The 25,643-nt window shown below is 43.1% G+C and overlaps 1 protein-coding gene across 3 annotated transcripts in view; it reads right to left on the reverse strand.

Annotated features, from left to right (window-relative positions):
* gfra2a (GDNF family receptor alpha 2a) overlaps window positions 1-25,643 on the reverse strand; it is a 119,478-nt gene that overhangs the window by 56,655 nt on the left and 37,180 nt on the right. For all 3 annotated transcript variants that reach the window (XM_079827058.1, XM_079827057.1, XM_079827056.1), the window contains exon 4: window positions 1,478-1,889. In XM_079827058.1, coding sequence (XP_079683184.1) covers window positions 1,478-1,889 — 412 coding nt within the window. The remainder of the gene's footprint in view (window positions 1-1,477; window positions 1,890-25,643) is intronic.

The following is a 25,643-nucleotide window of genomic DNA, read 5'->3' on the forward strand; positions in this document are numbered from 1 at the left end:
TGGAGAACAAAAAGGTAAGTCAGCACGACCTGATCATCAGGTTCCTGAGGGGGGCGAGGAGACTCCTCGCTCTCCTCTCGTACCCTCTTGGGATCTCTCAGTAGTTTTAAGTGCTCTGCAGAGGCCTCCCTTTGAGCCTTTGCGGTCGGTTGATATTAAGTTCCTGTCGATGAAGACGGCTCTGCTGACCGCGTTGGCCTCTCTTAAGAGGGTCGGGGACCTGCAGGCTTTTTCGGTTGACGAAGCGTGCCTGGAATTCGGGCCGGCTAACTCTCACGTGATCCTGAGACCCCGGCCTGGATATGTGCCCAAGGTTCCTACCACTCAGTATTTCACCGTAAGTCTCCGCAGTGAGCGGGTTTCTTCCCTTGACGTGTCCCCGCCAACCCTAGGGTTAAAAATCCACCTTCGGCTGGTACCCTAGAGATCTCCATATGCAGCCCCTAGCCGGCTCATATATGTCTCTTAAGTCCTCCCCACGGGTAGGCATCCTTGGCATTCCCTCACTGGGATATGCTTCCCAGTGTACCTTGGTAATCCTGTGATAACTGGGAGTCCTTCGTCCGTACTAGTCTTACGACAGGGTACTCACACTTAGGCAGGGCACTGGAACACAGCTGAGTGGCGGGATTATATTGGGACCCCCATTCGTTAGTCACTAACGTTACGTCGTAGTGACTGAACAAAAGGGAACGTCTCGGTTACGGATGTAACCCTCGTTCCCTGAGGAGGGAATGGAGACGTAACGTCCCGTTGCCACATCAGCTGTGCTACCTGGAACGCAGGAGTTCAGTCTTGGCTCCTCAAGCAGGTAACATAATGCGATATTGCCACGTACTTCCTTATATACTCACGCGGTGAGGCGGAGTTACGTATGCAAATTCCGCATGCCCCATGGCATTGGCACGCCATTGGGCGTTTTCTCTAAACTCGAAGTTGATAGGCTTCTAAGCGAAACCCCCATTCGTTAGTCACTAACGTTACGTCTCCGTTCCCTCCTCAGGGAACGAGGGTTACATCCGTAACCGAGACGTTGCTTTTATATCCTTTTTGAAGTCTCAATTGATTGTAATTGCATGTGCATGCAAAGAGCACATTATTAAAATGTCCCTTTTTGTGTTCCATGGAAGAAGAAAACAACATACAGATCTGAAATGACATTAGGAAGGGCAAATAATGACAGAATTTTCATTTTTTGGATGAACTATCTCTGTAGCCCCAGATCCAAGAGGATTTTCCCTGTAATAAGTTTGCGGTAACTGTTCCATGGCGACATTGTGGGAAAGCTGTGGTTATAAATAAAGATTTAAGGGTTACAGATTTATGGAAACTGTATTTTTTTTTTACATTACGGGCCTCTTTGGATGAATCACTTGTTTTGTAGCAATGGTGAGTGGTTTTAGATAAAAGCATATGCTAAATAAATAAATGTCAGTTCATTTAAGGGCTACATTATAAAACACATTGAATTGCCTACCTGCAGTATACGTCCAGGCGGCAGGTGTTGCGCAACTGAAGGCAGTTGGGTTTGCTCTTGTCCTGGTATGAGCAAGAGGGTACAATGGTCTGTCTCCTCCTCTCAGCACAGGCCTGGTCCTTGCAGGAGCAGAAGAGCAGCCCGTAGCTGTATTGCGTGTCAACGCGCTCAAAGAACTGACGCAAGGCCTTATGGCAGCTCTTTCTTTTGCAGCTGTCCTGTGACTGTGACTGAGACTGTGAGGGTTGCTGGCCCTGCGTCTGCGCACGGGTGCAGGTGGAGATATAGTTGGAGCGCTGACGCTTGCAGTTTTCATTGAGGTTGCAGGCTTTGGTGGCGTCCAGACAAGGGTTGCATGGGCGGCTGGGATCTGAGCAGTGTGGCTGGCCTTTACTTGTGCCAGAATGTATGCCTAGGAGAGGAGAGCAGGAAAGATTAGTGAGACTGTGTTTGTGAGAGTAATATAAAGAGAGCGAGAGGGGAATTGAGAGTGGGTGTTCATAAGAGAAAAAAAGACCATGAGTTGCACTGTCCCACATACACTCCTTGTCAGATGATTTGGACAACTCCAGCACAACCTCTTTGATCTGATTCCAACTCAGTGTCCCGATTGGAAAGCTTTCAGAACACATACACACCTATCATTATGAGGACATTCCATAGACATACTGTATACTTTTTTATACTGGGCTTTGTCTATCCCCTAACCATAACCCCACCCTTAAACATAATCCTGCATTTATAATCCTACATTTATAATAATAATAATAATAAAAAAATGTTTATTTAGTGATTTGAATTATTTGGACAGCTGGGTGTCTTCATAATGAACGGGAAGTGGCCTGAACCCTGAACCCACAATACATTATGAGTTCTGTGTACATGTGTGTCAATATATATGTTATGTGATGGCAAAGCTGTATTTTCAGCATCTTTACTTTAGTGTCCATTCTAATATGCTGATTTGGTGCTCAAGAAACATATCTTGTTATGTTTCCATCACCCTGTTTTTAGTTTGATTTTGAAGTATCGCATTAGAAACGAGTGATGGAAATGCCAAATTTCGCAAACCCCCCGCCCAAAAAACCCATTAATTTGCACGCTTGAGGTGGTTTTTGACTGCGAAAAAGAGTTAATGTGAATAATGTGAGATGGTAACGCATTTGCCAAATAAATTCTGACGTAGCGAACATTAAACCCACGTAACTAATCATCTGTTTCTCCTGATGGAGACATTCTAAAAAGCCTAAGAACATGATATTAAAAGACCAAACTCAGTAAACAATACTAGTAAAGCATACTATGCGCAGAAAAGCAGATGAGCCCAGAATATGGCGAAATAATACAAATTTGTGTTCAGGGTGAGAGAGCTTTTTGTGTTAGAATTGTTCTCCCTCTGTGTTTATGACAATTCACAGATTTGTTTTTTTGTAAATCACTAAACCTGCCTGTTTTTTATTAATTATGTATCATGTATTTTGTCTTTTTTATAACTGTTGGTCCATCAAGCCTCATTATAAGCGGTTTCTTGGTTTTCTATGGGAGGAAAACGCTTAGCGTAATTAAACATATTCTGTTCTCCTCTGTTTTTCTGTACATAGTATGCTTTATTAGTTTGCGGTTTACCGAGTTTGATCTTTTAATACCAATTTCTTAAGGCATGTTAAGTGTTTTTCACGTTAAGGTGAAAACTTTTACTTACTGTTTTATTTACTGTTATCAGTACCACTATCATCCCTTCTAACAACTTTATGGAAACCCACCTAATTCACATTTGTTTGTTTTTTCTTTTTTGCGATCTTTGGATGGAAACCCAGCTATAGTCAACCCAAAATTTTGTTTTGTATATATGTATATGGTATGTATACACTGTATGTAATTCATTAAATACATAATATTGCACTCAAAATACCTCTGGATCAAACATTTGTACATGCACCCTGAGTTTGAATAGGCAGAGCACTTTCGCTGTGGATAATTCCATGTAATCCCGACCTTTCGCTGAACAAGGTCCTGACAAAAGAATGGTTATGAAACATTAGCTGTACCCTAGCTGAAATCAAAATATGTTTGAGTGATCTAAAACCCTACTGAAACCTTTCCATTATTGAAACCTCAAGTGGTGTATATACTGTGCACACTCCGAAGTACATTCAAGATAAAGAAAAAGTGGGAAAAGGGAAACAAGGACATGTATGCAGCTGTGCGACGTCTGTAAGTGTTCAGTTGGAGGCAGCTGAATGAAGCATTCAGGGGATTGGGGAACTATCAGCTGGAGACTGTGGGGAAGTTCTGGACCTCTAAAAGTGTATGAAGGTCGGCATTGATATGTTGCCCTAATGGTGTCTCCAGCCTTGACGGCAGCTATAGTGATTGGAGAGAGGGAGAGAGAAACTAATAAAACCCAGTGGGTGTTGGTATAACTTTGAGAACAGATGGTTTATCAGACCCCTTGTGGAGAGTAAAAGATGAATTTCATTCCGAACGGGTTTTTGTTACTTATGAATAAAGTGCTAATGATCTAAATGTCTGAACTGTTTACTCTAAATGAGTGGAAATATAATATTTATGTAAATAAAAAGGGAGTAGGCATATAAATTGCCATGTGTTATGGCAGCAAAGAACTCAGAGAAACATTAGGGATTTTCATGAAGTCCTTTGAAGATATTTTGAAACTGATTGATATTAATAACTATCTGGATGTTTGCAGGGAGTTGTCTTGGTTTCAGACATCTTGTAGACATCATAGCTCAGAGGTCTTGTATTTACAAAGTAACGATTAATAACGCATGTTCGGAAGCCTGACATTAATAAGACATGGGAATGTTTACATCACACATATCCTTACTTATTAAAGACAAGCCTCATCTGTGTTACAGATTTATACATTTTATGGAGATCTGGAGATGTTACCATCGGCATCCCTGCTAGAAGCAAATACAAGCATTTGTCAGATATTTAATCATGAAATAACACAGATTGCCTCCGAGCTCAAGTATCACTACAGTTAAATACAGGAGGGACTCCTGCATGCAATCAATACAATTTAAAGCAAGTGCAATCAATGCGTGAAGCCTTCCCCGTAACCCTTAATCCCCAAGCTTTTTTAGGCTTAAAAAGATTCATTCCCCAAGGACAAAAAACACCAGAAGTACATTTAATGATCCTCTCTGAATTTGAAAATGTAACCATATTGACATGTTTTCATATCAATTGTTATTTTTGTTATTGTGGCAAGACAAGGCCAAGGGACCGTGAGGCCGCGAGGCCGGTGGTGTGATTGATAATGAGCGACAGCTGCGCGCCGTACCCTCTGAATAGTTTTAGCATGTTATTGAATATGGCAATGTTAATGTATTTGGTCTTGGAAGACTAGATCTGTTACGCTGCTGCTGCAAAGCAAATATGGATTTGGTACTGCTAATAGATACTCAGACACGCTACTGTGAGCATGTAAGATATACTGCCGCTGCATAAATAATAGTGCTGGGCAAATTAACTCGTTAACACGGGCGATTCATTTTTTCAGTTTAACGCATTCAAAATATTTAACGCAATTAACACAGCGTCCAGGATTATATACAAATTTGTGTCCTCATAAATCACAAAAACAAACAAGTTGTCTATGGATAAAATAATTACTACTGTTGAACTCTTATTGAAAAAAAAACATGATTTTTAATAATAATATTATTATCATATCATGTTTTACTGTGGCTCTTTTGGAAAAATGCATTAACCAAAAAGGGTTCTTTGGTCAAAAAAGGTTCCCGACCCCTCTTGTAGCAGATCTAGGCAGGTGGAGATGGGGAAGGTGGAGGGTTTCAGAGGAACTCTTATAGTGCCCTACAGGATTATTTTACAGCAAACAGTTCCAATCAGCTTGTGCCATGTGGTAATGATGTGATGGCTTGCAGATTTTATGTAAAGGACCTATCAGCAAACTATATATTAAATCGTCGCTGTCCGATGAAAACCACGTATGTCCATTTTGCAGATTTTGAGATTTTTCGAAGGATTGAATGTCCAGGTTCATTTCCGTATACAGTATGCTTGACATATCTAAATGGCCAATGAAAAGCTGTGAAATCATGTCATCTGATTTTCACGTATATCCATTTGGTGTCAAAGCTGTCAATCACGCCGCGTATCTCCCGCCCTGTGGAAGCATCTCGCCGGTCTCGCCGGTCTCGTGAAGTTTCATCGAAGCTCAGCACTGGATAGCCGAAAGTACGACATTGAAACTCTCCACAGTTTAGTTCTAATCTAGTTCTTCACAGATTAGTTTGCTTGCTAGTATGTAAATAAACTCGGTCTCATTGATAAGATTCAGCCTTTTTTTTCTTAGTCAAACTGATCAAATTATAGCCTGTAATGCTACTGTCATGATTGTCACTAGAACATGCCTCACTCATACTGCTATCACCGCTTGCCAGAGGCTGAGAATGTCCAGCACGTATTCCTCTGTCAATATGAAACGCGACTTGGCCATTCTAATTAATGATCGGAAGAACGCGTATCGACCACCGTTACTGTAAAATATGCACGTATGTCCATTTAAACTCAATTTTGGTCAAATGTGGATTATATCATTACACTGGCAAGAATATGGTTACATGTAAAGATGCCGTACCACGTATGACAACGCTACATTCAACTGCTTTTGAAATACGGTGTTTTTTTCCGGAAAAGTAACCGTTTTGGACATGCGTGAGTTTCAATCGGGCAGCGACGAAATATATATTAACAATAATATCAACATTGTTTTAAATGTATATTGTTTAGATGTTTTTTTTAGTGCTGGGAATCGATTACATTTTTTTAACTAATTAATCGCATTGTTTTCTGTAATTAATTGCGATTAATCGCAAGTTTTTAATATTTTAAGTTTTTAATATTTTGATATTGTAATAAATTTCAGTTACTCTCCAAATTAATGTAGAAACAATTTAAAGACAGCATATTTTAAACATGTGTTGTATTGTCATGTTTTTATGAATGAATGCCAGTATCACTGATACTGATGTCTCTATGAAACATTAATGACGTTACATTACAGTATAACTGAAAGCTCCCAATTTCAACATTTATTAGGCTTTAAAAAAACTACTTTTAATTTAAGTGAACTTAAAACAATCTTTACATAAACCCAAAATAATAAATGTTATATTTACCCATGGCCTTCCCTGTTAGACATACAGAAATGTAATAGTTATCAAACAGCTTTCTTAACTGCATAAATAATAAATGAAATATAGATTAATCATCATTAAAGCTACAATTTTCTCTATTCCCGTTGTTCTGTGATGAACATTAATGACAGGTATCATCAATGCTCCTGTCACTTTAAGAAAGGCTGCTGACGAAAATGACGCAGATCTCACGCAGTCCTGCACATCTCATTTCCTCACAACTCTTTAAGTTCATTTAAGACGTTATTTAACTATTTTAAGACTCCTAATATGAGAATACTCAAAATTCTCTGTGTTGTTGTTATTGTTTGTTCAAGAGCAAAAGAGAACTCGATGGGAGCAGGAGACTGCGTCAAGTGTGTGTGTGTGTGTGTGTGTGTGTGTGTGTGTCCCTCGATTAGCTGACATGAGACGCAGCCACACAGACACGACACTGACACACACACACAGAGACAGGACATTGATATACAGCGCGTTCTCTTGTGTCTTGTCGCGCTTGGAAGCATTTACATGAATAGGAGCGTGATAATGTAACGCTGGGCAAAAATGGATATAAAAACGGACGCTGCGTTATTTGCGTTAAATAATTTTAATGCGTTAAGCTGAAAAAATTAATCACCCGCGTTAACGCATTAATTTGCCCAGCCCTAGTTTTTTTATGTATATATTTTTCCTGAAAAAACATGACAAAACACTGAACAAGAACATTATTTTGCAACACAATCGACAGCTATTTAGACTGACGCATCACAAGGTCGAAAAAGTATCCTGTAATTGGTGCAATCTTGTGTTTCCATAATAATAATAACCCTTTAAAAGTTCTTTCACTCAATCGACAAAAGCCATTTGCAACGATCTAAATGTGCGGCAAGCAAAGGTTACTCGGATCTAAAAATACTGTGTGGTTTTAGAGTGTTTCTAAATTTGATTCAGCAGTCCTCACTCTCTTGTCGTGTGTGTGTGTGTTTGTGAGAGAGCAATTTTAGGTGTGTCTCACAGTGGAGAAAGAAGCCGTAAATGAGGTATGAAATTGGTTGGTGAGAATGTACATAAAAAAAGCGTCCAGCGTCTGGAGGTCAGAGGATGCCGCAGCACAGACTGCGTTCAGCATGCACAAACATTTGCCTGGTTAAAGAAGGGATAGGAACCAAACAGAAGGAAATGGGACAACATATTGAGAGATGTTCAGATATCCTGCAAATATCAAATAGACAGGAATTCGCAGTAGCCAATCAATGAAGTCAATGACAAAAGTGGTGCAAAAGTTTCTTACATTCAAGTCATGGCAACAAATGACACATGGAATTTTATTTGACATCAGAGAGAAATAGAAAACTGTAAACCTCCTCTAGAGAGGACCATTTGGGTCACAAAAAAACTCCATAGCCAGATAAAAAAAGTGAAAGTGACAAAGGAATAAAAAGGATTTACAGTTTTTTATTTCTTTTCTTCCTCTCAGCAAGAATGCTGGAGAGCACCCTGTAATTCTGTAACCTGTAAAAACAAATTGTGACCAAAAATGACCTGCCGGTAGACCACAGGTCACAAATACTGTCTGATAACCAGAATAATTTGATAAATTAGTTTGAGTTTATAAAGCCTTTGGGTTTATTTATATACTTGTACTAAGCATAGGCTACATACTATGCAGATCACTCACAGGCATATAATGTGTAAATAATGCACAATTTGTGAAGTGGACGGCTAAAGGGACAGCAGGTTCAGTCTGGGTTATTCACAGCTCTTGGCACTGCCTAGGTTGATTGCAATTAGGAGAAGTGCCACAGTTTAGATGTAATCTCCTCTGAGGTGCGTGAGCTCGTTAGAAAGTCTTTAGCTTCTACTGTTGCTGCGAGGAGAATGGGAAGCCTTTCTTTACTTCTCATTACTCATTATCTCCTTCTATTATAATACGTATTTGGGAGAGTGAGGAAGAGAGAGAAGAGCAGCGATGGAAAGAGAGATCCAAACCTTTTCAGTCGGCTGCACAGAATGGGTCCCTGAGGTTCACTTATAAACAGTGGCATGCATAGACCTCAGCAGGGGCATGGCCAAAATTACGTACCGGGGGAGGGGTTCCCCCTTTGGTGAAATCATGTTCGAGGTTGTGGGAAGAAGGGGTTGTGCGGGGGTCTCGGGATTATTAGTGAAACCTTATAATATACTTTTTATTGCCATGTTCAATCCTCTGGTAACACTTTATAATAACCACACGTTATGCAGCATTAGTTAAGCATTAGTAAATAGTTAATTAATCATTTATAAAGCATTAATATACATTAATAGGCAGTTTATAAATACAGCTATAAATGCTTTATTCTTGATTTATAAGCATATCTATAATGTGTTTAATAATTGTATTTTCATACTTTATAAATGATCAATTTATCATTTCTAAATTAAGTATTACATTATTTACAAACCAGTTATTTATGAGTTGTCAGTGGTTCATCAGATCATTTATAAAGTGTAAGTAAATGATTAATGAACTATTTAAACGTACATTTATACATCTTATTATTTAGACATGTAGTAATAGTTACTCAGTGTGTTAATAAATGCTTTATTAACATGTATTCCTACTGTAATTCATGATTAATTCAGGTAGTAGTAACATTTAGTAGTTGTCAGTTAACTTTTTTTGTGAGCTCATCTAAAGTGAGGACTATTTATGCCTCGTAAAGCTTTTACAAAGGAAATATAAAGGCTTAGTTCTCTTCTGAACAGAAAAAAGAAAAACACAACACAGGAGGAATATAGCACATAGAAGTATTTATTTCAAAATGCAAAAATGGAGACTGTACAACTAGTAACTTAATATAAAATTAAAATTAAACCTCTTCAATGTCATATCAAATAATAATATTCCTGTAGACCGCCAGAAAACATGCAGTCAAATGAAACTAAGCCTCTGCAATCTGATATAAAAATACATTTCTGTAAAGTGTAAACATTGCTGAATAAAAATGTACCAGTGGATCACACTGGATTACAGGAGTGCCAAAATACAACAAATAAAAATAAGATAAAACAATAATAATATATTAAAATATTTTGCAGTGTCAAAACAGTACCAGAGAACAGCAGTGCAGAAGAGAACAGAGCCTTTATATCTCCTTTGTAAAAGCTTTACGAGGCATAAATAGTCCTCACTTTAGATGAGCTCACTGAAATAGTTAACTGACTACTAAATGTTTTATAACTACCTGAATTAATCAGGACTTACAGTGGAAATACATGTTAATAAAGCATTTATTAACACACTGAGTAACTATTACTATATGTCTAAATAAAAAGATGTATAAATGTATATTTAAATAGATCATTAATCATTTACTTACACTTTCTAAATGATCTTATGAACCACTGACAACTCCTAAATAACTGGTTTGTAAATAATTTTGTATGATAATTTATAAAGTATGAAAATACAATTATTAAACACAGTATAGATATGCTTATAAATCAAGAATAAAGGATTTATAGCTGTATTTATAAACTGCTTAGTAATGTATATTAATGCTTTATAAATGATGAATTAACTATTTACTAATGCTTAACTAATGCTTCATAGCGTGTAGTTATTATAAAGTGTTACCACATCTGTTCCACTTTAAAATAAGGTCCCATTCAAATAGAAGCTTGTTTCCGCCACAGAATAAAAAAAAAGGTAATTGTGACTTTTCTCACAATTCTGACTTTTTTTCTCACAGAATTGCATGATATAGAGTAGCAACTGCGAGTTATAAAGTCAGAATTGCATGATATAAAGTCGCAATTGCGAGTTATAAAGTCAGAATTGTGAGATATAAACTCGCAATTCTGAGAAAAATGTCAGTCTTTTGCCCCCTCAGAATTGGACTTTATAACTCACAATTGCGAGTTTACATCTCACAATTCTGAGAAAAGTCAGAATTGGGAGTTATAACGTCAGAATTGCGTGATATAAAGTCAGAATTGCAAGATATAAACTAAATATAAAAGTAATTTCCACTCCCGTTTCCTAGGCTGCGTTCCAGTTTGTTTTTATTATGCCCTTTACTCGCTAACTTCCCTCCGTCTCGTTCACTCGGATATACGTCATTGCTTACCTTGCATGAGTGCCCAATATTGGTGGAACATTTGTAATGGGCTGAATTGTAACTACTAAGCCCTTGATCACTTGGAATCCACTCTGGATTTATAATTTTTTTTATTGTTTAATGCAGCATTCTATATGTATATTGGTGTGTTTGGGTTGTTTTAAATGTTTTAAAAAATTATTAATATATCATAGAGTTGTTTGTGGTGGGGTACATTAAACACGATATGCGGTGACGTCCTAATCGTGTTGCATTGTGGTATATGGAGCTGCCTGAAGTGTACATATGAAGTAGACTCTCTCCATCTGTCAAAATCGAGGGAGCGAGGGTCCATCCATATAAACTTCCCTCGTCCACTTCAAAATGGCGGCAGGGATTCACCCGAGGGGAAGTGGTCAGGGAAGTTTCCAAGTGTGTGTCTTAAAGTGGAACTCAGCCCTTATATATGGAAAAAAGTAGGAAGTCAATAATGGATCATGGTTAAAAATTAGGTGTTTGATTGTTGTTAATAAAAGTTAATTTTATCTGCAAATCAATTCAAGCTCAGTGATTCACAGTTAAATTTCCATTAAACAAACCACTGCAATTACTGTATTAACAAAACAATGCAAAACAATAGTAATTTTATTATTAAATTAACTTTATGATGAATTTTCCTCCAGCGCCATGCTGGTGCCACTGCTCTTAAATGTTAGTCTGGAGCCCTGTAATACCTATCCTACTTCCTCCTTATTGCCTCACAAATGAGTCATATATGGGATGGTGCGGTCAGAAATTCGAAATACAGAATAGGTGTTGTTGATGTGTATATGTAGGCAGTTGTGCATTACAGAAGAACGGAGTGAGTTTTTGCTGTGAATTTCAGTAAAATGCCTTGTTTTTTTGTTATGTTTTGTTTTTCTTTTTGTTTTACTGAGAGGAGATTTTGACTGCTGAAAGTTACAGTAATAATCTCTTTTATCTCAACATCCAGGAAAATTTGACTCCTCATTATATGACTCATTAGATTTTGTGTGGACATTTCTGAAGTCTAAAATCTGTTTACTTTCAAACTTTTAGCATAAGCAGAGACCACAAAGCCAGCATCTTGATGTTGGTTTAATAATCAGTGGCTATGACCCAGGCTTGTTTGTATAACGCCGACCATATCTCATTCCCTACTGACAGGGATGCCACATGGTAAACAAAGTCTCATTACATTTCTCCCTTGAAGGGGCACAAAGGCAACAGTGAAGTATGAATTTCAAATGTGCTTTTACAGTTAATATAGCCAGCAGTAAAGGGGAAAGAAACAATATATGCGCAAGGTAATAGGAAGAAGAGAGAAGATAACAATGTCTTGAACTAAGGTTGTGTTGGGTGTGTTTAACAGTGTTTTTCCTTTGAAGGGAATGAAGGGGGCTGAGAAAGAGGGAATTGGTCTCAGTGGCTGAAGGTTATGTTTTACACTGTAACTTGTAAAAATCTTTACAGTTTTGCACAAGTTTGTCAGAATGTTTGCATTCCCATAAAACATAATGTTCTGTAGCAATATATGCATGCTGTGAAATTGAAAATTAGAAGTGTGATATTTTTAGAATCACTTTTAGTCCACTTTTAGTCAGAGTGCAGTGAAATGCTGCCTTAACCGAAGAAGATAAAATGCCTAATTCTGTAGCCCTGCCCACCGATTCGCGCATGACAGGTTATAGATCAATAACATAGGCCTATGTGGAGCTAAACCGGATCGCACTTCCAAGCAATAAGCATGCCGCATAAACTTCATTCAGATTAATTCAAATATTAGGAATGCATGGTTGAATCTCACATGAGTAACACATTGCATGTTTGTTCGCTTCATTTCACTGTGGATTCGTTTGTAAACAAGAGACTGGATTTGCAGACAGGATGAGATGATTTGATGGATTTGCATGAGGATGAGCACAATGCTCTGCCTTCTATATTGGATCTGACAGGAATGATGCAACACTTTTGTGAGTAAAAAACTTTTTTTTAATATGTGATAGTATTGCATTGCTACAGATAGTTTGATATCTACTGATTCAAGTACGCATCTAACTAAACATAACTTGTCACAGGCTGGAGGATCCTTTGTATTTGAGGTGTTGTTGGTTCATTGTCCTGCGATTTGGGATCAGAATCAAACATGTACACGTCCCAGGGCTAATGTGTTTTCCAGTCGGGCTTCCAAAATGTATCACTGGCCTGCCCGACGGGCTATCCTAAATAGTGAAATAACATTCCTTTCTTGATGTGCGTTGTTCACTCTCTTGACTTGATATTTGAAGGAAAAATACAATCGCAGAAGTTTTGAACATGCTGATTTGTCTTCAGTGAAGTTTTGCAGATGCTTGTGTGTGTGTGTTAGTGATGCGGTTTGCAGTTATATCCACCGATCAGGTGGGCCAAGTAATAAAAAGTAAGATTCCAATCAATCGCAGGTGGATGAGAGATAAATCATTGTGTTTGTTTGATAAAGACATTTTGTGAGCCCTGTGGGCAAATCATTCCGGTTGCCGTTTTTCCAAAGGTTTTCAAAACAATTCCCACATGTACTGACGGGGGAGCCGAAGCTCATTATAATATGCAAAACTGTTATCCAATCATAGCAGTGGGCGTTTACTTCCAAGTCTTCAATGTGGCACACCCATAAAAACAGAGAGTTCCAGGAGCTAGGCTCAAAACCAGGGTAGAAAATAGCCTATTATTTATTCATTATGATGTTTTTGAATGTAGAAGCCAGTTCATGACCCTTTTAAAGTACTACGGCTGCCTCGATGGAAATGTATAACTGTTTAAAAAAAGTATTGTCCGGACGTCCGCTGGGAAGGAAATATAGAGACCGGACCTCTTGAAACTTTAATTGAATAGCCTACCCCTGAACTATATATTATGAGAATATTTTACTGGTGAAATAGTCTTACAACTTTCTCAATTTGTTCAATAAAATAAAAAGAACAATAATAATATAAAGTCAAGTTGCCCATTATAACTGCTAATAATGTCAAGAAACTGCTAAGAAAAATCAACATGAGCTACAAGAACTGAACATATTCAGTAGTCTTTGCTAATTTCAGCCAGAAATCTCTAGAAAGTTTTCAATGCCAGGTGTGAGGAACTCACTATCATTGGCTCTGCATGCTGTCAGAGCATCACTGCATGTAGCTATCGCTTCATCTCCCCTAAGGACTTAGCCTGGCAAATATACCCAATCATTTCCAAAATGCTGAACTCAGAATAGAAAAATGTTTGAGGCAATAAAGACAAAGTGAATCACAAAGATTAAGGTGTTTTTAACAGGTGAATTGCATAACTCATCTAATCTTAACTCGACTTTAATGATAAACAGCAATATTTCAAATGTTTTATTTACATTATGCATGAAGTAAGGTGAATTATCATAAAATCGTCAATCTCACTCATATATTGGCCCATTTCCCTTTGCACACATATATTTGTGTGCATGTGTGCACTTCATGTTCTGAATATGAGCAGATAGCTCATAAAGTCTTGCTTTTATTACTCACACTATTATTAACTTCTTCATCGGCCTGTTGTGACAGTAATTTTGGCCATGACTGTAAGAGTGGACCTCCATTACAGCGAAGAGCAACAAATAAATGCTACACGGAGATAGTAAACGCAAGGAAATTATTATGAAAGAGACCACCGCCATCGTTCAAACTGTCAGTCTGAATGCTGTTTTATTGTTGCAAAAAAATTTAAATCTGGAAGCCACTGTCAGTATAATAAAATTGCATGACCATATGATTCGTAACCTGCAGAGATTATGGTCTCATGCTACCATAATCTCTTTTCGAACCGTTTCAGACACAGTCACTGCATTTCTTTTAAGCAGGATGAATGGGTAGCAAACCATCAAACTGAAATCTGTGATTATGCAGGCATTTGTGAGGTGGCTTCTCACTCAAAGAGTGTACATTTATTTTGACTGAAATATCTTTCAACCTTTTTTGGTCAATGTGTATTATAAAGATGGCTCATTTTGATCAAACACAGAAAGCTTACCACCATTTTGTGATTTTCTTGTTTCCTGTATATCCAGGTTGCTGTGCAAAACCACCCAATTTCCTATATAAAAACAATTATATTTTGGGCCCTATTTTAACGATCTGAAACGCAAGTGTCAAAACGCGAAGCGCAAGTAACTTTGTGGGCGGGTCTCGGCGCTGTTGCTATTTTCCCGGCGGGATAAATGGCTCTTGCGCCCGGCGCAAATCTAAAATGGGTTGGTCTGAAGTAGCTTCATTATTCATAGGTGTGGTTTGGGCGTAACGTGAATAAACCAATCCGAGCGTCATCCAACATTCCCTTTAAAAGCAGGTGCGCAAGTTCCATTATGGATTGCTATTATTATGGCGTATTTACCAGGCGCACGCCAGGAGCGGTTCACAGCCGAGGAGACTGATGTTCTTTTAAGAGCAGTGAAAGACAGAGAAGTGAAGTTGTAATGTTGTACATTATGGTAAAGGTGATTTCACAGTCTTTTTTTTTTTTCAGTCTTTCAGTTTTTTCAGTTTTTCAGTCGATTTTTGTTCCTGGTTCTTGACGGACAAACCAATTTGTCAGATGTCCTTATATACATATATGTCTTGCCACTATTGGGCAAACAGGTCTTATCCTTAATTATTACAATTAGCCTGAATCATTTGTAAGCTAGATTTATGCCTATTTTTTCACATCTTCGTGGCACACCACAATGATTTCCGTCATATGACGGATGAAGATGAAGATATCTCATGTGTTAATATTTTTTTTAGTGTAACAATTTATGATTTGCAAAAATAACTTGCATCTGTGTAGATTACATGAGCAAAGTGTATGCGCGTTGTGCACGCTATACATTATGGTCAAGCATGCGCCCTTAAAATAGCATAATGAACAACGCGCAACGCGCCACTGACTTTAGACTAGGTTTTTTCTGGTCAGTGGCGCAATTGTTTAATGAAACAGCAAAATAGCACCAGGGATTGTTTGCGCCGGAACACGCCTCCTTTTTTGCGCTGAACCGCCCAGGGAGCGCAAGTGCATTCACTAGTTTAGCGACGTGCTTCTGTGGAGGGAAAAGCGCGCTTTGCGCGGGTGCAAAATAGGAATGACACATGCGTCGGTGTACAAAGTCAATTGCGCTGGGTGCAAGATAGGGCCCTTTATCTTTGTAGCAGGATTTTTTTTTTTTATCAATTCTATGCAACATGTTAGCATCAATACCACTTACAGGAAGAGTTGCAAAAACTAGCTTTTCTCAGAAGCTCGAAGAGACTGCACACCCAACATTAGAGGGACACAAAATGTCACAAAACGGAAAGATTCCTTCCTTAATGCAAATTGAAAAGCGAGAAAATAAAAGGTGTTTCTCACAGACCACTGTGCCTGAAAGGGTTCATCTAATTTATATTCTACCTTTTATATTCTTCTATTTATCTTTCTTTTTCTAGTGGCTTATTCTGTTGGGAAGTGTTTCTTCTCTCCAGGCTTGAGGGATTGTCAAAAGAAATGAAAAAGAATGCGAACGAGCAGGAGAGAAGATTCTCCTGTTAATAGACTCTTCACGGGCACCTGAAATGACCCATGAAGAGAGTCTTATGTCATGTCATAAAACGCTCTGTCATATTTCAGGCAGACAAATATTTTTGCCCTGGCCTGATATCTATCAAATTGAACACAGAGTGTGAACCACAACATAAAGTGGTGCTCTGAAGATCCTGAACTGTTGACCTTTGCAAGGGGAAGGTTTACAGAGGTTTTTCCACATAACAACCATGTGTAATTGAAAGCATTATGGGACATAAAGTTGAAAATTAATCTCCTTATCTAGATGTTTTTAATAGTAATTCATAGTGAGTTTTTTTTATGGAAGTTTGTTCGCCCTCAGATAAAATAAATACATAAATACATACATACATAAATGCTTAAATACACAAATAAAAAGGTAATTGCTAATTTAGTTCCAGTCATTGGGACTTTAAATCTGACCGAACTTTAATTGCAACTGCGACTTTGTATCTTGAAATAGTGACTTTGTTTCTTATCATTTAATTCATACATCAGAATGTGACGTAACTGTGTAAAATTTAAATTCTATTATTTCTCACAATTGTGAATTTGTTCCTCATAGTTGTGAAATTATAAATCATAATTAAATTTGATATCTTGCAATTGCGACTATTTCTTGTAATTTGACTTCCTACATCAGAATGTGACTTAACAAATGCAAAAAATAATGTATTTGATCTAATTTTACATCTCACAATTGTAAATTTGTTTCTTGTAATTGTGACTTTATAAATTACAGTTTTGGATTTATTTATCATAGTTCTAACTTTCTGTCACATGCCTGTCCTGTCTTGTGGAGCACATGTGGTGTATTGTTGTTCCCTTTCGTTCAGTCACTACGACGTAACGTTAGTGACTAACGAATGGGGGTTTCGCTTAGAAGCCTATCATCTTCGAGCTTAGAGAAAACGCCCAATGGTGTGCCAATGCCATGGGGCATGCAGAATTTGCATACGTAACTCCGCCTCACCGCGTGAGTATAAAAGGAAGTACGTGGCAATATCGCATTATGTTTCTGCTTTCGGAGCCAAGAGGACCTCTTCACTCCTACAGCCTTCTGAGACTTGTCAGCTTCTTCGAGACGAGCAGCTTTCCAGTCGGTGTTGGTGTGACGGCGCGTTCCAGTGATCGCATACTTCCTGCCTGCTGATCTGCGCAGTGGTCTGTCTGACAGCTGGTGTGTGTTTCCCTGGGCGCTTCGGCATCGACTGCAAAGTTTCCTCTCACAAAAGAGCTTGCACGTGACACGTCCTTTTCAGGATGTTTCGTCCGTGCACTTCTGGGTGCGGTAGATCTCTTCTATCTTTCGACGGGCACGAGCGCTGCGTGACGTGTTTGGGCTTTCAGCACGCTCAGGCAGCACTCGTGGATGACTCATGTTCTCTCTGCGGGAACCTGGCCATCTCGGTGCTACGATCAAGACTCCGTGAATTCCGTGCTGATGCCGGAATGAGAGTCCCCTCTGCCACCCCCCAATCTGCGGTCTCCCCAGGAGGCGGCACTTTGGCTGGTGGCCAGGGTGATCTGAGGGTGATGGTGTGGAACAAAGCTCAGACGCTAGTCCCTCGGCCCACACCCCCCTCTCATGCACCTGACCCGGCCCGTGCTCAAGTGTCTACATCGGGGCCGGCTCCTGCTGTCCCGACTGTGGCGTTTGGCGCGGCGGAGGACGAAGAGATGTCTATCGCCGCATCACAAGGTGGGCTGGAGTCATCTGAGGATGATGATTCGGCTGTGCTGCCACCCTCGGGTGCGCCAGCATTGCCCGAGTCGGACCCAGAATTGACAGCCAGGCTGTCTCGGGCCGCCGCAGCGCTTGGGTTGGAGTGGAACCCTCCGCCTCAGCCTGAGCGTTCGCGGTTGGACGATTGGTTTTTGGGGGCGGCGCGCTCGGACACCCGTCCGACCGCTCCTCCAAATCCTTTCTTCCCCGAGGTGCATGAAGAGATCGCGCGTTCCTGGAAGTCCCCGTTGTCTTCCCGCGAACGTTTGGCGAACTCTTCCGCCTTCACCTCCCTCGATGGAGCCGCGGCTCATGGGTACACTGGGGTCCCCCCAGTCGAACGTTCTGTTGCAATGCAACTGTGTCCTCAGAGCGCTTCGTCCTGGCGTGGTGACCCAAAGCACCCCTCCAAAGCCTGTAGGTTTTTGTCATCCCTGGTGGCGAAGTCCTATAGAGCTGCGGGGCAGGCCGCTGCTTCTTTGCATACCATGGCGACTCTTCAGGCTTTCCAAGCCAAGTTGCTGTGTGATATGCACGAGGGGGGGGCTGACCCAGTACTCAGCAATGAGTTGCGTGCCGCCACCGACCTCGCTCTCCGGGCGACGAAGGTGACCGCACGCTCCCTGGGTCAGGTGATGTCCACAAATGTGGTCCAGGAGCGACACCTATGGCTCACCCTGGCCGATATGCGTGACGCTGAGCGAACCCGTTTCCTCAACGGCCCCATATCCCAGGATGGGCTATTCGGCGGAGCGGTCGAGAGCTTCGCCCAACAGTTCTCGGCCGCTCAGAAGCAGACTGAGGCTATAAAATACATACTGCCCCGACGGTCAGCTGCTGCCTCCACCCCACCACCCGCGCAGTTGCCTCAGCCTGCTCGCCGCCGAGGGCGCCCTCCTGCGGCTCCCTCTACCTCTGCGCCACCCAAGCAGCAGCCTCCACCCGGGCCGCGCAGAGGCAGCCGCAGGAAGGCGTCCCAGTCCGCTCCAGCCCCGCAGCCCGCGAAAAAACGCCAGGCTAAGTGGCGCTCCTGATGCGGACGGCTCAGGGATGGGCAGTTCTTTCCAGGAGACGGCAGCAGGGCCGCTCCTTCCCCCGGTGGAGGGCCGGGGGAGAATCTTTTGTTCAGCTGCTGGCCCCCGGGTCAGCAGCACCCTAATGTGGTTAAAGAAAGAACTGACAACCCCATCCCTGAGCCCCCAGAGATCGGTGACAGCAGTCCGCGCCACCCTCGGGTCTCGCCACTCTCGTCCCTCTCTGTCGCCAGCCCACTGGCAGAGCAGACCCCAGTGGAACGTGCGTCCTTCCCTGGTCTCCTCTGTCAGGGCGCAGCCGTTAACCGTGCCCCGACCCCGGGACGCCCAACAGCCTCCCCTGTCCGGGCCGGTAACGCTGCCTCGCTGCCCCACCCTGGGTACGTCTGCCGTCCGTATGACCCCGTTGGTGCAGTCTCTGGAAGCGTGGCTTCAGCTTCCGGGGCTGTCCCGCTGGGTTGCGTGGACCGTCAGGCTCGGCTACGCGATTCAGTTCGCGCAGGCTCCTCCCCGTTACAGGGGAGTCCGCTATACCGTGACCGGGGTCCATGCCCCCGTCATGCGTGCGGAGATTGCCACTCTACTGGCGAAGGGTGCGATCGAGCCTGTCCCTCCGGCCGAAATGAAGTCGGGGTTCTACAGCCCCTACTTCATTGTACCCAAGAAAACCGGTGGGTTACGACCAATCCTGGACCTTCGTATCTTGAACCGATCCCTTCACCGGCTTCCGTTCAAGATGTTGACTGCGAAACGCCTTTTCGAATGCGTTCGTCCTCACGATTGGTTTGCAGCGATCGACCTGAAGGACGCCTACTTCCATGTCTCCATCCTTCCTCGACACAGACCGTTCCTACGGTTTGCTTTCGAGGGGCGGGCATATCAGTACGCGGTTCTCCCATTCGGGCTATCTCTGTCCCCTCGCGTCTTCACGAAGATTGCCGAGGCAGCCCTTGCGCCCCTTCGGCAGCACGGGGTCCGCATCCTGAACTACCTCGACGACTGGCTCATACTGGGCCACTCTCGAGAGCAGGTGTGCGGACACAGAGATCTGGTTCTCCACCACTTAGCCCGTCTGGGCCTTCGGGTCAACTGGGAAAAGAGCAAACTTTGCCCCGTGCAGAGGGTCTCTTTTCTCGGTATGGAGATCGACTCGGTCGCCATGTGCGCGCAGCTTACGAGCGAGCGCGCGCAGTCTCTGCTGACTTGCCTCCGTCAAATCGAGAGCAAGAGTGCGGTTCCACTGAAACTATTTCAGAGGCTCCTGGGGCATATGGCATCTGCAGCCGCGGTAACGCCGCTCGGATTGCTTCATATGAGACCGCTTCAGCACTGGCTTCGCGATCGAGTCCCGAGATGGGCATGGCAGTCTGGCACGCTCCGGGTCCAAGTGACTCGGGCCTGCTTACAGACGCTCACCCCGTGGTCGAACCTCAGTTTTCTACGGGCCGGTGTGCCCTTAGAACGAGTTTCCAGGCATGTTGTCGTATCGACGGATGCCTCTGCCACGGGCTGGGGTGCCATGTGCAATGGACAAGCAGCCGCGGGCTCCTAGACCGGACCCCAGCGCCTCCTGCATGTCAATTGCCTCGAGTTGCTGGCAGTATGGTTCGCCCTGCACCGCTTCCGAGCGCTCCTAAAGGGTCAACATGTGCTTGTCCGGTCAGACAACATGGCCGTAGTAGTGTACATCAACCACCAGGGCGGTCTACGCTCCCGCCGTATGTCTCAACTCGCCCGCCATCTCATCCTATGGAGTCAGAAGCGCCTGAGGTCCCTTCGTGCTGTCCATATTCCGGGAGTCCTGAACCACGCAGCCGACGAGCTCTCGCGGTTTCAGCCTCTCCCGGGAGAATGGAGACTCCATCCCCAGAAGGTTCAGCTGATTTGGGAACAGTTCTGCGACGCACAGGTAGATCTGTTTGCCTCCCACGACTCTTCCCACTGCAGCCTGTACTATTCCCTGACCGAGGGCACGCTCGGCACGGATGCACTGGCGCACAGCTGGCCGCGGGGCCTACGCAAATATGCGTTCCCCCCAGTGAGCCTACTCGCACAGCTCTTGTGCAAGATCAGGGAGGACAAGGAGCAGGTCCTTTTGGTCGCCCCGTACTGGCACTGCCGGACCTGGTTCCCCGAACTCATACTCCTTGCGACAGCCCCTCCCTGGCCTATTCCTCTGAGACAGGACCTCCTTACTCAGAGACGGGGCACCCTATGGCACCCGCGTCCCGACCTCTGGAGCCTCCACGTGTGGCTCCTAGACGGGATGCGGCAGGTTTGAGTGGCCTGCCACCTACGGTGGTCGCCACCATCACTTCCACTAGGGCAGAGTCCACTCGGCATGCCTATGCGTTGAAGTGGAACCTCTTCGTCACCTGGTGCTCTTCCCGCCAAGAAGACCCCTGGAAATGCCCGATCGGGTCCGTGCTTGAGTTTCTCCAAGAGGGGCTGGAGCGAAGGCTGTCTCCCTCCACCCTCAAAGTATATGTGGCCGCAATATCTGCCCACCACGATCTCTTGGAGAACAAGAAGGTAAGTCAGCACGACCTGGTCATCAGGTTCCTGAGGGGAGCGAGGAGACTGAATCCTCCTCGCTCTCCTCTCGTACCCTCTTGGGACCTCGCAGTAGTGTTAAGTGCTCTGCAGAGACCTCCCTTTGAGCCTTTGCGGTCGGTTGATATTAAGTTCCTGTCTATGAAGACGGCCCTGCTGACCGCATTGGCCTCAGTTAAGAGGGTCGGGGACCTGCAGGCATTTTCGGTTGATGAAGCGTGCCTGGAGTTCGGGCCGGCTAACTCTCACGTGATCCTGAGACCCCGGCCTGGATATGTGCCCAAGGTTCCCACCACTCCATTTAAGGACCAGGTGGTGAACCTGCAAGCGCTGCCTTTGGAGGAGGCAGACCCAGCCTTGGCATTGCTCTTTCCAGTACGCGCCCTCCGCGCCTACGTAGACATGACGCAGTGTTTCAGGACCTCAGACCAGCTCTTTGTCTGTTATGGTGGAGAGCGGAAGGGAAGTGCTCTCTCAAAGCAAAGGCTGTCTCACTGGATAGTGGACACCATTGTTTTGGCTTACCAGCAGCAAGGTCGTCCATGTCCCCTTGGTATGAGGGCACACTCCACTAGGAGTGTGGCCTCCTCTTGGGCTTTAGCGCATGGCGCCTCGCTAGCAGACATCTGCAGAGCTGCAGGCTGGGCGACACCCAACACATTCGCCAGATTCTACAATCTCCGAGTGGAGCCAGTCTCCGACTATGTACTCGCCCCCCCGAGGGGCAGGTAATGGACCAGGCTCAGGTGTCTTCGCTTGCTCGCCGTTCCACTCCTCGGACTGGATACGTGCGATTTTTCCTCAGGTGAGCTCCCCGAGAGCCCTGAGCTCCTCCAGCACTGTCGACGCCGACATCAGTTCAGTCTGCCCTTTCGAGCCCAGACCCTCATGTCCGGCCAGGTGCCCCATGTGCATGGTTCCCCTCCGGCGACCCCCACATGTGTATTTCACCGTAAGCCTCCGCAGTGAGCGGGTTTCTTCCCTTGGCGTGTCCCCGCCACCCCTAGGGTTAAAAATCCACCTTCGGCTGGTACCCTAGAGATCTTCCATATGCAGCCCTTAGCGGGTCATATGTGTCTCTTAAGTCCTCCCCACGGGTAGGCATCTTGGCATTCCCTCACTGGGATATGCTTCCCAGTGTACCTTGGTATTCCTGTGTTAAGTGGGAGTCCTTCGTCCGTATTAGTCTTATGACAGGGTACTCAGACTTACGCAGGGCGCTGGAAGACAGCTGAGTGGCGGGATTATATTGGGACCCCCATTCGTTAGTCACTAACGTTACGTCGTAGTGACTGAACGAAAGGGAACGTCTTGGTTACAGATGTAACCCTCGTTCCCTGAGGAGGGAACGGAGACGTAACGTCCCGTTGCCAATTCAGCTGTGCTACCTGGAACACAGGAGTTCAGTCTTGGCTCCTCAAGCAGGTAACATAATGTGATATTGCCACGTACTTCCTTATATACTCACGCGGTGAGGCGGAGTTACGTATGCAAATTCCGCATGCCCCATGGCATTGGCACGCCATTGGGCGTTTTCTCTAAGCTCGAAGATGATAGGCTTCTAAGCGAAACCCCCATTCGTTAGTCACTAACGTTACGTCTCCGTTCCCTCCTCAGGGAACGAGGGTTACATCCGTAACCGAGACGTTTTGGGCTATGCTCGTGTCTCTGTCTGATCCCTCCCCCTTGTAATCTGATTAGTGTTTGATTTCTCCCACCTGTTCCCTCCTGATTTCTTCCCCTTTATATGGTTCTCATGTGTTCACAGTCTTTGTTGGCACGTTGTATTGTCTACGTCTCCTGTTTCCCCCTGTGATTCCTGTTGTCCCCGCATTGGTATATTTTGAGTTTATATGTGTTTTGCCCCATTGTGGGTTTTGTTTTGTGTTTGTTTTATTTTGTTAATAAATCTTCATTTATCTGCACTTGAGTCCTCGCACCAGTTTCTCTTGTTTATGAGCGTGACACTTTCACAGTGTAAGTTTAAATATTGCAATTGTGACTTTGTTTCTTGTAATTTGACCAATGTGCCAAATTTCAATGTGAATTTCTATCTCACAATTGTCCATTTTGTTTTCGGGCTGCACGATTATTCGCAATTAACTCGAAATCGTGTTTAAACCGATTTGGCTTTTTGCAATTATGAGCTTGCAAAGGCTGCGATTATTTTTATGCATAGCTTGTCAGTGAAGCACGACTCTGATCAGTAGTAAATGCTGCTCCATCTGAAAGCACTGGGTTTGAGTCGCTTATAGCGTGCATTTGAAAAAGCAACACGCGTCAAACATGAGACACATTTACAAACCTCTTGTCCAAGAAAAGACAACATTTACTTCAAACTCACTTCATAATGTCAGTTGGTTATCCTTCTGTGAGATGATGTTGCTTCTTACACAGAATAAAGCACACAGCATATTTCATAGTATTCTATAAAGTGATAAAGGCTATGTCAATTAGCACTGAAGTCTAAATATACTTTATTATCATGAAAATAACCGAGATGGATTGAAGAGCTCAGATAAACCATATATATTTTCGTAGTCGTGTGTTTATTAGTCATGTTAAATCAATCAAAGCGTTTGAATCTTCTGCTTATTCAGTTACTCACATGCCCACTGTTGCTGCTTTCGGAGGTGTACAGGGGTCAGCAGGGGCACCCTGACTGGTCTGCGGCTATGCAGCCCCATACGCAATTGCGATTCACTGCGTATTCTGATACCTTTCTATCAGAACCAGCATTAACTTCTTGAGAAATTTGAGCTTCAGTAGCTCGTCTGTTTGATCGGACCACACGGGCCAGCCTTCACTCCCCACGTGCATCAATGAACCTTGGCTGCCCATGACACTGTCGCTGATTCACCACTGTTCCTGCCTTGGACCACTTTTGATATATACTGACCACTGGCTGCCTAATATATCCCACCCACTAACAGATGACGTGTTGAAGAGATAATCAGTGTTATTCACTTCACCGGTCATAATGTTATGCCTGATTGGTGTATGTAACTTCATATGTTACAATGTGGCTTTTAACAAATGAATAAGCATTTAATTTTTTATTGAATTCCCCTGTGTGAGTTTTAGGATTTTACTTTGCTAATAGTATCCACTTAATGCGTGAATAGAAACAATGGTGCTTCCAGTGATATATAAATCCAGGGTTGTGCATCATAGCAGCTGGAGCACTAAGGAATCACAATTAATGTTGCCTGATCCTAAATATGGCACACAGGGCTGTTCCACTTCCAGATTGGGAGAGATTCACGCCAGGGAGTGGATACGGGCTGAGCGGGTCCGCCAGCTTTACCCTCAATATGTCAGTGTTAGTGCTGCGGTCCACTTGTTCCTCTCACCCTCTGTAGTAAATGAACAGGCACAGGCGGTCTAGAATAATGACTCGGGCTGTCACTTCAAATCAAAAGACGTCATCTCAATCTGTGAGGGTTGTGAGTGAGACACAATGAGACGTATCTCAGGCCTCTCTTTTGTCTGGAAGAATTTTAAACGTTTATTTAGTGAGAAATTACAGCCTTTGGTCCGCTGTAAGAATGATTCTTTGATTTGAAGAAATAGTAAATTCAAAAATAGTTTGGAAAAAATGACAGTGAGTAAATGATAATAGAATGTTCACTTTTGGGTGAACTATCCCTTTAAATCTCACTTAGTCTCCAAACTCCCCTTTTATGTTGTCATATAATCAGCTGAAGATGTGATAACCATAACAATGCATACAGTTATTCAACAAAAACCTCAAACCCTAGTTAACGCACCTCTCTGTGAAATGACATGATCAACTAATGTTTACACGATCAGCTAATGGAGGCTGTGTCCACATTTCCCTTTTGCAATTTTGTATAAAGAAAGAAAGAAAATATGCAAACTCCAAACCTCAGCTGCTACACACAGCAGGCCTTTCAAGTCACAAAAATGGTATTATTCAACAAACTGGCAAGAAGATGGATCTGACAACCCTGCTGAATTCACTATTTTCTATAGTGCGCAGGA

The sequence above is a fragment of the Gobio gobio genome, assembly GCF_949357685.1.
Source record: "Gobio gobio genome assembly, chromosome: 10".
Taxonomy (NCBI): domain Eukaryota; kingdom Metazoa; phylum Chordata; class Actinopteri; order Cypriniformes; family Gobionidae; genus Gobio; species Gobio gobio.